This window comes from Pristis pectinata, chromosome 2 (assembly GCF_009764475.1).
Source record: "Pristis pectinata isolate sPriPec2 chromosome 2, sPriPec2.1.pri, whole genome shotgun sequence".
Classification (NCBI taxonomy): domain Eukaryota; kingdom Metazoa; phylum Chordata; class Chondrichthyes; order Rhinopristiformes; family Pristidae; genus Pristis; species Pristis pectinata.
The window spans coordinates 21,208,829-21,226,855 of NC_067406.1; the positions used below are offsets into that span (position 1 = coordinate 21,208,829).

At 37.0% G+C, this 18,027-nt stretch overlaps 1 protein-coding gene across 3 annotated transcripts in view; it reads left to right on the forward strand.

Annotated features, from left to right (window-relative positions):
• The window catches only part of uvssa (UV-stimulated scaffold protein A), a 90,761-nt gene extending 73,021 nt beyond the window's left edge, over positions 1-17,740 (forward strand). For all 3 annotated transcript variants that reach the window (XM_052009235.1, XM_052009245.1, XM_052009255.1), the window contains exons 12-14: positions 2,474-2,585; positions 7,954-8,137; positions 15,029-17,740. In XM_052009235.1, coding sequence (XP_051865195.1) covers positions 2,474-2,585; positions 7,954-8,137; positions 15,029-15,122 — 390 coding nt within the window. In that variant the 3' untranslated portion in view covers positions 15,123-17,740. The remainder of the gene's footprint in view (positions 1-2,473; positions 2,586-7,953; positions 8,138-15,028) is intronic.
• Positions 17,741-18,027: the final 287 nt, after the last annotated feature.

An 18,027-nucleotide genomic window follows, 5' to 3' on the forward strand; every position in this document is an offset into this window, starting at 1 on the left:
GTACTGGAATAGTTTCTCCTGAAATATTACAGGCTAAAAGGATATTCAATAGAGCTTTTAAACAATTGGACATATTTTCAAAGAATGAATAAAGATAGTTTCCTCTCTTGAGCAATTCAGTGGTGAATATGTAACTTTAAAACTTTTACTGGGAAAGGGAAGTTAAGAGAGTTTCTGTGCACTGGAGCATAGCTTGCATTGTCAAAAGAAGTGGTGGAAACAAACCATTGCATCTTTCAAGGGTAAATTCAATAAATATTTGAAGTTGAGGAAGATGTGCATTTCGCTTATTGGCTGGTTTAAAGAGAGACAATGTGATCTGTAGAGCTCTAGCAAAGCACCTACGTACTCCCAAAGGGCAAAATGGTATTGCAAAACACTTTGCATGATTCTATATGAGCAAGTTTTCTGCTTTGTCTAATTCCAGATTTCTAGGTTGGTGTTGAGCAGCTGCGACACATCGATTCACAGGGAGAAAATAATGGCAGATAGTTCACCCAAAAATAGCCAGTTCCATAGTAAGGCACTTAAAAAAAGATATTCATAAGGTCAGATCGTGCTGAAGTGACCTGCTCCTCATGCTTGCCTGCTCAGGCTGTTCCTGCAGTGGTACTTACTTTCTCCTTGCCACCGCAGCTGTCCAGTGATGCAGGGTTGTCCATGAGCAGTGACCAGGCCTTGTGTGGTGGATGCTGAAGCCCCATCCAGAGACCTTTCTGATAACCTTTGACACCTCTAATGATCGAAGACATTTAAAACCATATTAAAAGGATTATCAGAATCGGGTTTAATATAACTGTCTTATATGATATGGAATTTGTTGTTTTGCGGCAGCAGTACAGTGCAAGGACATAAAAAAGCTATAAATCACAAAATAAATAGTGCAAAAAAAAAGGAACAAGGTAGTGTTCATGGACCGTTCAGAAATCTGATGGCGAAGGGGAAGAAGCTGTTCCTGAAATGTTGAGTGTGGGTCTTCAGGCTTCTTTACCTCCTCCCCAATGGTAGTAACGAGAAGAGGGCATGTCCCAAATGGTGAGTGTCCTTAGTGATGGATTAAAACAAAAATATAACAAATTTTTAAAATATATTTATTTTTAAGGATTTAAATTAGTTAAAACACTAAGATAAAGAAAAATGCCAGACCACTTTCTCTAATTTAACTTATCAATTCAGTTTGGCAGTCCCATTCAAACGATCAGGGTATTTGTGCATTTGGCATATAGTTGAGGTGCCAAATACAAAGTGCATCTCGCTTTTTAGTTTGACATGGCTGTACTCCACTTCTGGACTCTGCTGAGTACAGGTATCACCTGGTTAACCAAGGGATTAGGTTCCTAAGATCCCTTCCTTATTCAAAAATTGGTATAGTTGGGAGATATATTAAACCCTTAACTTTTGTTAGGGCATGTTGGTTGGCATGGATGGAAAGAAAAGTCAAAAGGTACCTGATATCCTCCTAGTAAGGATGCAGTAAATCAAAGCAATCCACGTTTGTTTTGATAAGATGGAATATACAAATCTTTCATCTGCTGGCCATTATTGGCAGCCGGAAGAGTGCAGGTGCTCAACAACTGACTCCTTCCCACTAACCTGATCAAAACAACTGTCAAATGTCACTGCTTTTCATGGACATGTTTGTGAAAGACGGTCTCTAAACATGTTCCCTACCTTTCATTGAAATGAAGGAAATCTTTGTTACATAACAATTTAAATTAAATAAACCCTTCATTGTAGCAAAGATTCATTAAGTGGATGTTCACTAACCAGTGAGACTTCTACAGTGGTAGAACAAGAGGTTTAATGGAGTAGTGTCTGAGCTGCAGCTCATCTTTGACACAGGCCCAGGCACAGATAGCAGTAACAAGCTGACCCATGAAGAGTAGCTCAATGGCAGTTCTTTGTTGAACTGCTGGCAAAGGGCGTTTTGGGCCATTGTCGAGCATTCTTCTGTCTGACTGGCCCTGTGTTTGTTGATCTCTGTTGGATTCTGTCCAGCAGTACCTCAGTTTTAAAATTATTGTTTTTGTGTTCACAGTTGTCCCTCCCTATTTTTGTGATCTCTGTCCGCTCTAAGTTCTTTGCACTCCTTCAGTTCTGACTCGATTTCATGTGCTTCACCAGCGATGTCTTCAGCTGCCTAAACATCAAGCTTTGGAATTCACTTCTTAAATCTCTTTCTCGTGCTCTCTCTCGCCGAGTTCTTGGACACTGGACCTAAATAGATCTTTTGTCAAAATTTGGGAGTCAAAATTTGATTGTTAACATTTTGATGTTTTATTTCATTAGAGGTGCCAATAAATGCAGTTTGGAAACATATTGGCAGACATGGTCAGATAGAAATTCCACAAGTGCCATTGCCAGAAATAACAAGCTTCTTGTGGAACCTACCAGTAACTGGATTGCTTTTCCTTTATACTGTGCAACATTGTTTGTTCACTGTTTGTTCTATTTTGATTATACACAAACACAGTGCCCTTTCCATGGAAAGATAATCTCAAGAGATGAGCAAGGAAATCCTGTAAATCCAGAAGATATTCAAAGGCTGGAGCAAGAAGAACAGAGAAAGCAAAAGGAAAAAGCTGGTATTGATGTGATTTTGATTTCTTTTAAAAGTGTTAGTATATGTGATATAGAAAGGTGATATTTTTGTGTATTGGGTGTGCATGAATTTAGACCATTTGGAGCATACTATTGCACATGTAATTCTGTTATCAATAGTGCAAAGTACAAGAGAAAGAATACTTATATGTGAACATTGAAAAAATTCAGCCAAGTTATTTAAATATGATGCTGTATAAGAAGTGTCAAAACAGATCTTTATATCTTTGGAATTCTATCATCATTATCTCCTGGTCACGGTCAAATCAGACACTTTCCTTGATACCATGCAGGTTAATTTTAACAACAAAAAACAGAAGCAACAAAATGTTTTGGCAATATATATTGAGAGTATAGTACAATTAAAGCAAAATTGCATGTGAGAACATAGGAAAGAATAAAAACAGGGTTGTTACTGAGGACTATGCTTAACTTGAAAATGATGGTTCTCCTTTTCAGTTGCAAGCACGCTGAGATTTGTAGTTTAATATGGAGGCAAGCTGAGAGAAATAGAGGGACTAGCAGGACAGTGAAAATAAAATGAAAGAGCTACATTTACATTGCACCTTTCTTGTCTTTGGGCTGCTAAAAGTACTTCACAGCCAGTAAATTGCCTGAAGTGGCCAGATGTGGTAGCCATTTTGTGCAAAATAATACTAAGGGTGGGAGTTGCTAAAATTTTACATACGTTCAGGTCAATTTTTATGATAAAATAAAATCCAAACCTTATCAGGTATAAAATGTGCTTGAAAGCTCATTTTTGAAAATCATGGTGATTGCTGAGGCATTTTTATATTTAAGCCCAGGCTTTTTTCCCAGCTTTTGTTGGCTTATCAGCAGACTCGGGGGCTGAAGGGACAAAAATTGATTAGGGGATTACATTCCATTCTACCTTTATTTTCCAGCTTTTTTTTAACTCTTCATTCTCTTGATTAACAATGTTTCTCTAGTGCCAGGTTGATATATGCAAGTTTAATGCAGAAGAACAAGGTTCAGCCTCCAACATATTTTATGCTTTTGTAGGCATCACCTGTTATACTGCGGTATTCATATTGATAAATTAGCAATGGAAGCCCCGACCCATCTATAGATGTGGCACCTGTGCAAAAGATCCTTAAAGCAAATGCATTAGAAATGAATATTTTTAGCTTTTTTTTTATTCCGGCAGCTTGGTTTCCTTATGGTAGCAAGTTGCTATTCCTCCAGCATAAAACCTCACTCCTTTTGTGGTTCAAAGCCCAGATAAACCCTGAGGAATGCCCCCATGGCATAGGTTCAGGATTTTGTGATATCTGATGAACCTCTGAGAGAACAGGTCTTTCCCCGTTGCAGTTACCCTCTCCCATCCCCAGGCAAAAAACCTAGGTCCAATTATCTGGATGACCAAGCTTAAGTTTCTTTAGATTGCATTGCTGAGCAAGAGCTCGTTGATATTTGAAGAACTTTATATTTAAAATAAATCAGACATTCTAAAACACTGAGGGCAATGAGATTTACAAAGAGATTTTTAAATTTCAATTCAGTGGAATACAGTTCTACCCAATACAATGAATGCTAAATCTTCAGCTTGTTTCATAAGAGTTCTTAAGTTTCTGTTACGTGAATAAAGCTGGCTGACCGATTAGTATATTTCCAGCATTTCCTGATGTAAGAATTAGGTCACACCTTAAATTAGCTATTCCCACCAGAGTGTTTGGGCAACCCGAATTTCTAAAACCTTAATGGCCTCACTGAACAGGATTGAGCAATTCAGCAAAACATTTAGAAGGAGCCATTGTCTGCACTGCTGGAGATTGCAAATAACTTATATTAGGTTTAGATCATTCAGTCTTACCTTTTACTGTGTTTAAATCAAAACTATGATAAACATAGTGAGAAAAAATGAAGTATATTGATCAGTACCTTAAATGGAATAGGGAGAAGAACGATTTGGGTGGAATCTTTCAGCAGAATCTTTCCAGAATTTGGGCATTTGCACCTTTTCTTTTAAACTTAAAATATTGTTGCAACTGTGCCATTCTGCAGTACCTGTATACTTTACAATATCTTTTAGTTAACATTTATGTCTATGGCTCACATAAATGGACAGCAAGAAAAACACTTTACAAAATAATTTCTTGGGTTTCTAAGAATCTGTCTGCTGGAAACATCATGTTCTGTTGTTATTCCTAATGTATTTTTGGTTTTGGGATGTATTTGCTGTTGATGTTTATTGCAGCTCACCAATCAAATAATTTCAGTTTTGTGCAATGCACATTTCTAGATTTTGACTTCCAGTTCTAAAAATTATCCACTTAAAACCAAGTTGATGGCCATGCACGCAATCTGTGATCCTTGCTGTAGCTGCCTGGCTGCCTCCAGGTGGCTTTGAATCTGGAATTTAGTCGGAATTCAGCAGTTTGAAGTGTTCAGTGTTCCATTTTAAAATAGATTGGATCCCAAATACCGTTTGACACAGTGAATGAACTTAGACATAACAGTATTACAATCTATTTGGGAATGACAGCAGAAAATGTGCGTAGAACAGTTGTGCTTCCTCCAGTCTGATCCTTTCTAAATCACTTGACTCTTTCCCAGTTTGCAGTGTTCACATAAAGCCTTAAATATAATGCAAATACTCCACATAATGATGATTTAGGTGTTGATACTATGAATCAATGATAAAGCACAGTGACCTACAAATATGAAGCTTTCATCCTTTTCAATGGTTCGCACATAAGAGCAAATTAAGTACCTATTTTTTGTGTCAGTACTCAAGAATATCTGGTCTTTCAACCTTTAGTGACTTGTTAACAAACAGGTATCAGGACAACTGCGAGAAGGCAGGCCTCTGGCCAGTCAGATGTGAAATAGCATCGCTTTGCTAACTACAGTATTGATTTTTCTTCTCAAACTGTGTAATTTTTTTCACCATCAGTAAAGTCAGCAACACTATATGAAGAGCTTTAGGGTCCATCAAGGCTCTAAAGACTGTTCTTCCTTGGCACACTATTGATTTCTTTTCAAAGGCTTTTAAATTGGTCTTTCATTTTGTTGAAATGCTCATTTCATACTGACTGGGCCCCAGTATTTTTTTGCCATATTTATACAAGTGTCCCATTCATGGAACTCTAAGCTGGTACCGCCTTGTTGTTATTGGAAAGTCTTGTGCCTAACTGTGCTTTATTTTGGTCTTAATCATGGATTAATAGTTTCATTTTTTGACTTGTGTCACTTTGTATTTAATCTCTTTCAAGGTTAAATAAATCTTTTGGAACAACTTTCTTCATGGACCCCTCACTTTCTCTTCCCCCTTATCTCACTGCAATCCATTTGTAGAAGACATTTAGTGCTGATTTAACCCTGTGGAAATCATAGTATCTATCCAAGTGCAGACCGTAAAAAGAACAATCAGGTTATTCCTTTCTTTCTGAAATCCAAGGAGCAGATTTCGCGGTGAGCTGCAAAGAGACTGTGCTCTTTGCTGCTCTGAAGGAAGCTCAAATATTTATTGAGCTCCATGACATCAACTTCATCTAGTCTTCTGTGACTTTCAAGCTGGTGCTTTAAAAGAACTCCTCAATTTATTCCTTCCTTAAGTATTCTTCCCAAAACCCTGCATTTACTTATATACCTTTTGAAAGTTCCCATGAAGTCTGCTTCAGTCACCACCTTTGAGATCTTACCATAAGTATGATAAAATGACTCTTATGACAATTATTTTGAATCCATGACTTCTGGTTATCAACCCATTGCCAAAGGAAAGTTTTCTTTGCTCACACGTAGTTTCATAGCTAGAAGAAGAACAATCCCAGCCTTTCTAATCTCTCTGCATAACTGAAGCCTCTCCACTTTGATATCGTCATGGTAAACATTCTCCATTCATCTCCAGGTCTCATTCTCCTTGGATAATTCCTTGAAAGCCTGCAACAGGACTCTAATAGATTCCTTCACTCAGCTGATTCTGAAACTGCTCCAATTTATATTGCAATATTTCTCCTTTCTCCACCACTACTTTCCATAACCATTACACCGACCACCCCTTCTCCAACCCCTCAACAATAATGGCACACCCCTTCTGCCTGGTTCTTGATTAATCCTGGTGCTTGTGTTCCTTCTCTAATCCAAAATATTGCTCCCAATTTCTATCTCTCAATAGCTTGACAGTTTTCACAGAAAGCACTGCAGTCCCCAGCTCTGTTGCTGGACTGGTCTCTGGATTAGGCATCTGGAGAACTACTTGTCACTGAGTCCTCACTGCCTGATTCCAGAGTGCAGAGAACCAGTAAAATTAGCTCTCCCCATCCAGACCAGATGAGTATGGGAATGTTGGGGCTGCAGGAAGTGACTCCAGGCAGCAAGATGGGTCCAACCTATAGTTGCACCTCTTTTAGAATTGTTACCTCAGCAAACTGAAACTCATCGAATATAAAATCTCTTTCTCTGCAATGACTAGGCCAGTGTATACAAATAAATCAGCCCACACATCCAGAAATGTTATGAAATGCCTCAGTCTCCACCATTCTGCCAGTAAGCAAACTATTCAGTAGCATGCTCTGCAAAGTCCAGTGCTGAACATGGTCAGCAGGCAGTCATCATATCTGTGGCGAAACAATAGACTGCAGATGCTGGAATCTGGAGCAAAAAATAAACTACTGGAAGAACTCAACGGGTCAAGCAGCATCTGTGGAGACAAAGGGATAGCCAATGTTTCGAGTCGTGATCCTGCATCTATTTTGATGCAGGATCTTAACCTGAAATGTTGACCATCAATTTGCTTCCACAGATGCTGCTTGACCCACTGGGTTCTTCCAGCAGTCTGTTTTTGATCATTTCTGTGGCTTGGTTTCTTATGAAGTCCCCAATTTAAAATGATCTGTGTTCCAACAATTACACAAGGAGCCCATGTGATTAAACCACATAAAACGGATCTTGTGTCATTCAAGAAAGAAGTTCCAGAAACAAATTATTTATACATAATTTGCTTAAATGTTAATGATATAATATTTTAATTATTGTATTCACAATATAAATTATGAGAAAGGTCATCTGCTATAAGTTGCGATTATGCCTCTTTTTGAACCTCCTTTGCAAATAAATTTACTCAGTTTGTTCAGCTTCAATATAATGCTCAACTGCTTGGAAAATGAGTGATATTTTAGAGGGATACAAAAACTCCTGTTGATAAGCATAATTACAAGCCAAGGTTTGCTGTTCATTTCCTAAGTACAAACATTTATTTTGATGTTAAAGGAGGTATAAGAAGATGGGAGTCACACTTGAATCAGGGTTGAAATACTCTAGAAGAGAGCTAAAAAAACAAGAATCATTTCTACTCTTGTAGGAAATTGATGGGTGCTTCTTCCCTGACAGACTGGCGGGATCCAGAACTGATGCGTGAGATTGAAGCTGCCACAGGAGCAAATCTTGGCTCTTCAAGATGTAACCAAAAAGGAAAAGGGAAAAAAGGAAAGAAGAAAAAGTATCCAAATCTCACTGATCTAAAACAGGAGAATAATACAGCTCGATCAAGGCTGGAGAAACGAGTGTTCAACAAGTAAGGACTCAATCCAGTGTTTTTTATTCCTTTTCAACGTGCTTCTGTTTCTATTATTTTAGTAGTAATGGGTGCTTGTGCTAAACCTGCAAATGAAGTAATTGTTTTCCACCATGTCTGAAATGCAACTTTAATGGAAACAAATTTTGGAAGACCAAGTACAGAATTCAGCACAAGCCACCAAAGATGAATTACTTCTTGATTGTCTTTAAATATAGCAAACATATTTCCCATGATGCATTCAGATAACTCATTTTGAAATTCCATCAGCAGTTTCACATTTTTGTTTTATTTGTGTTTCTTTACCAAATCGGGAGATTATCATGAGTTAATAAAAAGTGTCTGTAGACAATAATTTTCCTTTTGCTACTGGCTTTAATCCAAAATATCCTGCAACTGGAATTGCAGAACCCTTGAATAATGTAGCACATTCAGAGGCAACTTGGCCAATCATCCCTGCACCAGCTCTTTGAAGGAGCTGTTGAGTTGGTAACACTCTCCTGATAATTCTGCACATTTTCTTCTCCAGTTCTCCTTTGAGGGCCTTTGTTGGATATGCTTCCACCAACCTATCAGGCAGTGCATTCCAGATGATAACAAACTGCATATCAAAAAAAACATGCATTCTCTTGCTAATTATCATAAATCTGTGTCACTGCCCTCCTGCCAGTAAAAACAATTACACTTTTTAAGATTATGAATAACTGAATTAAGTCTCCTCTTAACCTTCCTACTCTTGAGGAGAACAAACCCAGTTTCTCTAGTGTCCTTATGCAGCTGATATCTTTCTTCCTGGTTTCAATCTGGCAAATCTCTAAGGCTGTGACATCCTCTACTAAAGTCTGGTGACCTGAACTATCCACAGCATCCCAGTTGGGGCCTGAGCAGTCATGTACAAAGCCTCCTTTCATTTAGACACTGTGCCAAGGCTTTCAACTGCCAACTTAACACACTCCTCGGCTTAAACCTGCCATCTTAAAAAAAATCATAAGCCTTTGTACTCTCTGGTCTCTGTTTTTCTTGATCTGCTTTAATAATGTACCATTTGGTTAAGATTGCCTTTGCTCGTTTTTCCTATCAAGATGAATCACTTTATCTTGCACTCTTTCCCTATTTCATTAGTTTATACTCTTCTGAAGCCCATTGATATGTTCCTCACTATTTGCCGTGTTTCCTTGTTTCGTGTCCTCTGCGAACTTTGAAATGAATTACCATTATTGGCATTTCGATGCAGGTACTGAGGGAGTGTGATGTTGTTGGAGGTGCAGTCATTTGGTTAAATAAAAGCCCAGTGTGCCTATTCAGGTAGAATTGAAAAGGGGCAAATATCACTGGCATATTAACTGAATAATCCCCATTATTCATCACAAGACCTAACCATAAAAATACATGCATGATATAAATTACCTATGAGATGCAACGTTTTCATGTTTTAGAGTGCTTAGGGGGTTAATTAACTTTTCATTCTTTTTGCCACAAGAAAAAGAAAAAGACGTGATTTTAACACGTAATAAAATCCTGCTGTTTCTGTCAATAGAATTTAGTGAATGGCTGCACAAGGCTGAGATGGATATCATTTCATTTGCAGCACCATACGGTGCAGTGATGCTGATGCCAGACTTAACATTACACACCAAGAGATGCCAAGGCCACTGAATTAGTGCTAAAGACTCCTCTTAAGAATTAGATATTTGGGCTGCAACTCTGCTGTTTCCTAATTTCACAGGTCTTGAAGATAGATACGATTCTGTTAAATGTACAGAGTGTCCTGGTGTGCTTTCATTAACAGAAAGTATTTTCAAGGAATTACATAGCTTAAAGTATTGATCTCTTCTGGAACTGCTGCAAGGGAAATCAGTGTTCAGAAACTCGTATTTGAGTAATTACAATTTTTATTGAATTCAGGCTTTTCCGTTTGGTTATTTATTGTTCAGTTTTGTTCAAACTAATCATTCCTAAACCAACCACAGCTACAATAATAATCATGCTTTGTGTGGCTCGAGATCTGTTTGAAAGACTGGATGTGAACATATTTTTATATCCTAATAAAGTAAAGACAACTGGTTAAATCCAAATTTATTGTTTACATTTGCATGAAGGGCATTAAACCTTCAGGATGCTGATTATCTATTTCAATTTTAAAGACTGTCATTTTAAGCAAAAAATGACATTGTTTACATTTCCCATAAAGCAGAAACTAAAATTACAGAAATTTGAAAGCATACATAAAAATCCAGAGAAAGGACTTTGAATGCTTGAAGTATGAATGTTACCATAAGTGACCATCGTGTAAAAGCTTTCCTGGAAATTGCTGAAAAATTCAGCTCTTTGTAAACCAATAAATCATAATTCGTGCACTTTGATAACTGGTCAGTTTTGTAAGTAAGGAGAGAGGCTAGAGCTGATAAATGAAGATATCTAGATACTCTGTAATGTTCTTTCACTGTCTTTTGGAAACACTGAATAATTATGGAGTGCTTTCATTTAATACATTTAACTTGATCGGGTATCGATTTCACAAGTTATGTTGGAGGAGCAGGTTTGTTCTTATCCACTTTGTTTCTTTAAAGCAAAGAGCAAACGATTGAACCTGCATTCTGGTGAATCTGCACTGCAGTTCTTCCAAGGTCCAGTGTTTATAACTGAATGGAGTATATTAAATGGAGTATAGTCAGACCATAGAACTCTCTCTATTGCATTCTACCCCATCAGGACAGGAAGAGATATTGATGCTAAGTCCATTGAAGTTATTAGTTTTAACCTTCCATCAGTACAAAACTGAAACATAATTAGAGATTTGTGTGAAACAAGCTTTATGGACTGAATAGACTCCAGTCTTATAATAATAAAATTTAATTGCTGCTTGCTGCCTATTAAAAATGGTGTTTGTGAGTGATACTTGGTTAAATTATCAGACTAATAATTCAGCAGCCTGGAATAACAATACAGATACCTGAGTTCAAATCCCACCAAGGCAGCTGTGTAACTTAAATTTAGGTATTCTGGAATATGCAAAATGACAATTAATAATGATGAGTTCTTAGCCATCTGGACAGTATGTGAATCCAGACCCACTAGTGTGGTCGATTCTTAAATACCGCCTGAAATGGCTGAGCAAACTACTCATTTATACCATTACTGACAACATCCCAGCTGTATTACTGAATAGCTGCACTCCAGAACAAGCTGTGCATCCAGTCAATTTTTTGCAGTATATTTACAACACTGACAACATGGAAAATAGCCCAAGATTGTCTTGTCAATCTGGCTAATTGTCACCGAACCAGTCTGCTCTCAATCATCAGCAAAGCAATGGAAGCCATTGTCAATGGTCCATCAAGTGGAGCTCACCTACTTGCTGATTCCCAGTTTGGGTTTTGCCAGAAACACTCATCACTAGACTTTATCAGGGTGTTGGTCAAAACATGAACCAAAGAGCTGAATTCCAGAGGTGACATGAGAGTGACTTTCCGTAACAATGGCATTTGACTGAGTGGGGCATGAAGGAGCTCTGTTGAAACTGAAGTCAGTGTTCACCAAAAGGAAAATATTCTAATGGTTGGAGTCATACCACACATAAGGAAAGATGGTTATGGTTGTTGGAGGTCAATCATTCCAGCCCCAAATCATCACTGCAGGAGTTCCTTGGGTCAGTGTCCTAGGCCCAGACATTTTCAGCTAATACTTAAATGATAATCTTTTCATTATACATTCAGTAATGGAGTTGTTTGTTGCCGATTGCAAATGGAAATGTAGATTATACAATGCTTAGCAAATGAAGCAGTTCATACTTGCACACAGCAAGACCCAGACAATGTTCAGGAAGGGATTGTTAAGTGGCAAGTAACCTTTGTTCCACAAATGTGCCTGGCAATGACCCCCTCCATCAGACAGACTCTAAACCACCTATCCTTGACATTCAATGGTATTACCAGAACTGATCCCTCACCATCAGCATTCTTGGGAATCAGCATTGACCAGAAACTCAACAGGATCACCTGCATAAGCACAGTGGTCACGGGAGCAGGTCAAAGACTGGGTATCCTGTTAACTTTTGACCCTCTAAAGCCATTTCACCATCAACAAAGCAAAAGTCACGAGTATAATGGAATACTTTATATTTGCCTGGAACACAATAACTCTAATGAACCTCAGTAACATCCAGCACAAAGCAGTCCATCTGATCAGTATCCTATTAACACTGAAAGCATTTCTTCCCTACATCACTGGTGCACAATGGCTGCAAAGTGCACCATCTACAAATGCACTGCAGTTACTTGTCTTCAGAAAAGACTAGACATCTTTTAAATTCACAGCCTCTACCACAATGTGGGACAAGGGCAACCAGTGCAAGGTAACACCTGTGCAGTTCCCCTCCATATCACACACATCCTGATGTGAAAATATATTATCATTGCTGGATCCAAATCCTGGAATTCCCTTGCTATACTATTGTGGGAGTACCTTCTCCAGGAAGTTTGAAATAGTTCAAGGAAGCAACTTCTCAAGGACAGCTAAGGATCCAATAAATGCTGGCCTTGCCAGCATTGCCCAGATCTTGCAAATGAAAACAAAAAAGGTTTATTAGTGGTATCCATTCTTACTAATGTGGGAAGGGCTCTGAATTGATACTGTTTGTGTTGCAGTCTGTTGGCAGTTGAATGGGAATGATGGACTCACCAATTTGTAGTATAGGGGCATAAAATGAGGAGGTTTGGGGAAAGAGGGGTGTGAAGGAAGAAAGGAACTTTCCAAAAGCATTGATTGCATGCAAGGAAGGAAGGGGTGAACAATATTGGAAAAAGACCCCAGTCAGTTGGGACTGGAAATTAAATTATGATCCATAAACAACTGTTAAAATGGGATTTAGTTAGGTTTGTGCCGTGTGACTGTACACAAAATTCTTGTGCATAATATTCACACACATACTATTCAATATCAATAGTTAGTATAGGAGTAAGAAGCCCAGAAGTAGAGAATTGGGGTGCATGGCTGAATATGCATAAAAGTGAAAGCTGCAAATTATATTCACTTCCAAAATTCTGCTCTGTTGATTTTAATGGAATTAATTTTCAGAAGCAGAGTGCAATTTGCTTTCTCTACTACAGTGCCTGTTTAAATAACGCATGCAAGGGCAAAGTGTTGTGTTTTAAATGGGTTAATTGTTTTGAGTCCTGGTCAAGGAAAATATCTAGAACACTGTCTAGGTTTTAAAATAGTTAAAAAGACAAATGTATTGCTGCATCATAGTTAGAAGGAGATAATTGCAAATTAAAACTATTACTTGAACCTTTTCCAATACAAGCGTATTTTGAGGATGACATGACCTGAATTTAGAGCAGCAGTTGTTACCCACTATTTGACTTGGGAACTCGTTATTTGCACTAGTTATATTTTGTACTTGCTCTATAGCTGCTGCCTGACTTGAGCACTGACAACATTTTATCTTGTGATGCATGTTTTCAACATCTGCAGTATTTTATGTTTGGGTTTGCGCTGTTCAGTACTTTCCCAATGAGATGCAAAGTCACTCAAGGTACTTGGTCACCCTAGGTGTAGGAATGTTCTAATACACCATTAATTAGCTGTTTTTTCCTCACTGGTTTGCTTGTCAATGAGTTAAGCCAAGCTGTCATCTTCTTGTGATTTAGTTTGGGATCACACATAGAGATATAAATTATAAATTGTAACCAATTGGGTGTCCAAAAGTAAAGATTTGCTTTCATTAGTTTGGTTATCATATTCATCTGCTAGGTTAGTTAGGGAAGATTTAGCATGTGGTTGGTGAGCAGATTAACTATTCTCTGTTACAGCCTATTGAGTTTCAACTCCATTTGCCAAGATGCTTCATAAGTAAAGGAAAACTGCAGATTATAGAGAGTATAAAATTCAAGGATAGTAGTCTATGATGATGCTGAAATATCCAGGCCTGTTGCATTGCTTTAAAGCCTTCATTTTCTTTTATTCTTTGGGGTCTCAAACATTGATCTGTTGAAGGGTAAAATAGTTATATAAAAAAAATAGTGTATCAGCTGCCAAATAAACACCCCACGCATTTTTTCTTGGTACACCAGCCACACATTATACACTCCAGTTGATCTTCCATGCATAGACATCAATGGAAAGGCAAAAAGTACAAGTCCACAACAGCCCATTTTGTACTTCTGGTTGAGGTTGAATTTTACTGTCCCACTCCACAATTTATCACTTGGACTCCACTGAAAGGGGTGTTTCGTAAATTATTTTGTTGTCATCATTGAATCAATGATATGTCAAATTTAAATATGCTTCTCCCATTTCTCTACCATTATTCTTCCCTAATTGGCACTTCCCAGTTGTTAGAAATGTATTGATAGTGTTCATTAATTCTTTTAAAGGCCTGAATGAGACCACAGATATACCTTCTACAGAACTCCTATTATTTTGTCACACTTATCCAACAGATATTTTAGAAATTTAAATTAAACTGAAGGACATCATATTTGTGCATTCATTTTAAAAGGTTAAAGACATAGCCCACAATAAGGAATCCTGTAATAGCTATTTAATTTGATACAAAAGCAAAATATTAGAAGTGCTGGAAAACTGAAATAAAATCAAATCCTAAAAATACTCAGCAGGTTAGGTAGCATCGTATTAAAAGTTCATCTACCTGAAATGTTAACCAAGTTCACCTCTCCGCAGAAGTTGTCTGACCTACTGAGTGTTATTTTAATTATTTAGCTTGTTCCATTGCATCAGGTGGTCTTGATGCTGTCATCTTTGCAGCAGGTAGGAGTGCATTAAAGCTGTTGTAACTCTTTATAATGTGTGTTGATCAAGTTAAATAATTTCACATGAGCAAATTCTAAGTCTGAACAACATCACCTTTTTTTTTGTTTCTCTTTGCAGTGCTTCCTTGAAACGAGTCTCCAAAGCAATGGCTTCTCTAGACAAAAGGAAACATGAAAAGTTTGCAAACCAGTTCAACTATGCATTGAATTAAGGCCAACAAAGACTGGAAAATGGTCTCTTTATTAAGTGACCATGTTAAGTCTCAACCTTTTAAGTCTTTTGTAACAGAAATTTCAGACCACTAATACAGCTGTTTTTCTACAGATTGCAGAATTTAAAAATGACCAATGTACATAATTTATTGTAAAATATTTAATTTTTTTACATTGTGCCACACTTGTATAAAATATAAGTATTTAATGTATGTTGTTATTTTAATAGACGGTAATTGTAATTGATGATGTGATGCACGGAATTCCGGGGACTTCAGATTTATTCATGTAATGTTTTATTGAGCAGTTTACTGAAGAAAGTAAACTGATTCATTAATCTTCCCAGCAATTCAAATCAATTTAAACTTTACTATGACCTGCATTGCTTTTCGTCGTATTTGAATGCTTTCATCAGTTAATGGTTTTAAATGTTAAGAAAGGATTTAGCAAGTGATATTTCCTTACTCTCTATGATGCAGTCTTTCCCAGCTCAGCAGATGAAGAATGATCTAATTGTTTCCCTGATTTTAATTAGATTAGAGCAGGTAGCTTTTAATGGGGAACAAATGTGAAGCACTGTGGCAGAGAGTTAGAAAACAGGGGTTGGGGAATTATGGGTTGAAGGTAGGGAGAGGGGAGGATGAGATGGGGATGGAGGGGTTAAGGGGTGAAAGGAAGTGGAGCTCAATTGCACCATGATGCTGAAAAAATAAGAGATGGCCCAGATTTTAAAGAGAGACAGATTACCAAAAGACTCATAATTAAAATGTAAAGACATGTCAGACCAGTATTATACCATGTAACAAACTGATATTTAAGATAAAAGTGTAGTAACAATTTTGAATGAAGGAAGACTGGAGAGGAGACCAGGGTGTTGTGTAACTCACAGATCCAGGTGCCAAAAGAGAAGATCAAGAAATAGTTTATAAAATAAAATTACCAGATTCTTAGTATTGGTTGTATTTAACAGACAGTGTAAAATAATTTGAAATAAAAGGCAGAATAGATTAAAAAATAAAAATATCAGTATGTTTTGAATAGATAGTGAATGTTTGATGCTATATGAGAAATTGAATAGAAAGATACGGAGATCAAATGGATACTTGCCATATAAACACAGAGTTTGAAAGCAAATATAAGGACCTTGTTAAACAAAGTTGTGTGATTTTTTTTCATGAGTTTATTTTGGAGGCATTCTTATTTAAAGTTTGTATAAGTAATATATATTGAGGACTTAAAGGAATACTGGAGTTATTTTTCCACTTCAGTGCTCCCACTTTTGAGTTCTGCCCACTGGGAACATAAATCCTTTGCTGAGAATGTCCAGTGTCCCAGTATGTGTTCTGGCTGGTACAAAAGTACTGATGAAAAAGAAGACATTGCTAATGCTGGTGACAGCAAAAAGACATTGCAGGATGGGCAAATTGATGGCAGGTCCAGTTCAATGCCACAAACCATGAAAATATTAAATCATACAATTTTAAATGGAAGTAGAAGGGATCCTATCAAAAACTTATTACAACGGGATAAAGCGAGCTGGTATTAAAAAAGGAAAGGGAATGTTTTGCTTTGTACTTAGGGCTATAGAAAGCAAAAAAGGTGATGCAAAATAGGTGCAAACAACAATTTGCCTGTTGTATGTTAGAATTCAGATATAAAAGATATAAAAAGAACAGAAAACATGTAGTGCAGATTCATTAGAATGCCATTAGGGATGGAAAGATCTTATGGTTATGAAATGGAATTTATGAAATTATGGCTTTCCTCACTAATGCTGAGAGCATTAGGGGTTGACCTGAAAGTGATCCAAATGAAAGAAATCAAGAACTGTAGGGGCATAAATTTAAGTTATTCACAAAGAAGAACTAAAGGGAAAATAATTTCCAAATAGTGGTCAGAATCTTTCTTCTCAATAATAGGATATATTAAAGCAGGATGTGTAATTTTTTCCTAAGAGGAATAATAAAGGACTTGAGGAATATCAGATTAGACAAATGGCTGTTTGGGTTGGAAAAAGACAGCAGCACCACAAATTTGATAAGTCAAATTGCCACATTATGCTGCAACCTTTCTTAATTATGTTTTCCAGAAAGATTTTACCCTATCCAATTCATCCCATTTTATTCAGGCACATTCATATTGGATGGATCAGCAGAAGCAGTCTTGGTTTAGTTAGTGAGCTGCAAGTAATGAGCTACCTTCTTTCCTCACAAATGGCACCAGCTTTAGATTATTTGCAAAGTGCTGATGTTACATTATATTGCCTTTCTAAAGAGAATGCCAATAACTTTCAGGTATTTAATTCTCACTGTCCAAAGTCACAATAATATAAATAATGTGTGATCAGACTAATTATTAAAAATGCATTCAAATAATGAGTTAGATTAATGATTCATTTAATACTCATAAATGTAATATTATTTTACCGATTTGTGTATACTAGCTCATAATTAACACTTTTTAATAGTACAATTTTTTTAGTGTCAACCAGATGAGCAATTATTACTGTTTGTTTAAATTGTATGAATGAATATCTTATAAATCTAATCTTCACCTGCCTCTAAATGTAATTTAAGACAATAGAGCAGCGGGTGTAGAGTAAATGCTTTTGTTGACTATTGACTGAATAAAATGCTTACCTTGTAGACTGGACCTGATTTTAATCACAGTGCTTAACACATTTGTTCTGAAGGATTAACATCTAGAACTCATTCTTATGCATGTAATGAGATCAAAGTGGATAACATGGGGTAAAGTAGATTAAACATTTGATCCTTCTGACAAACATGAAATGTAAGTCCTGGTCCAGATGCTAAACTTCTCACCCCTACATTAACCTTGATATCGCAACTTGTGTTTTTTCCTCTACGTGATCCTAAACCTTTGTGTCACCTTAATCTCTGC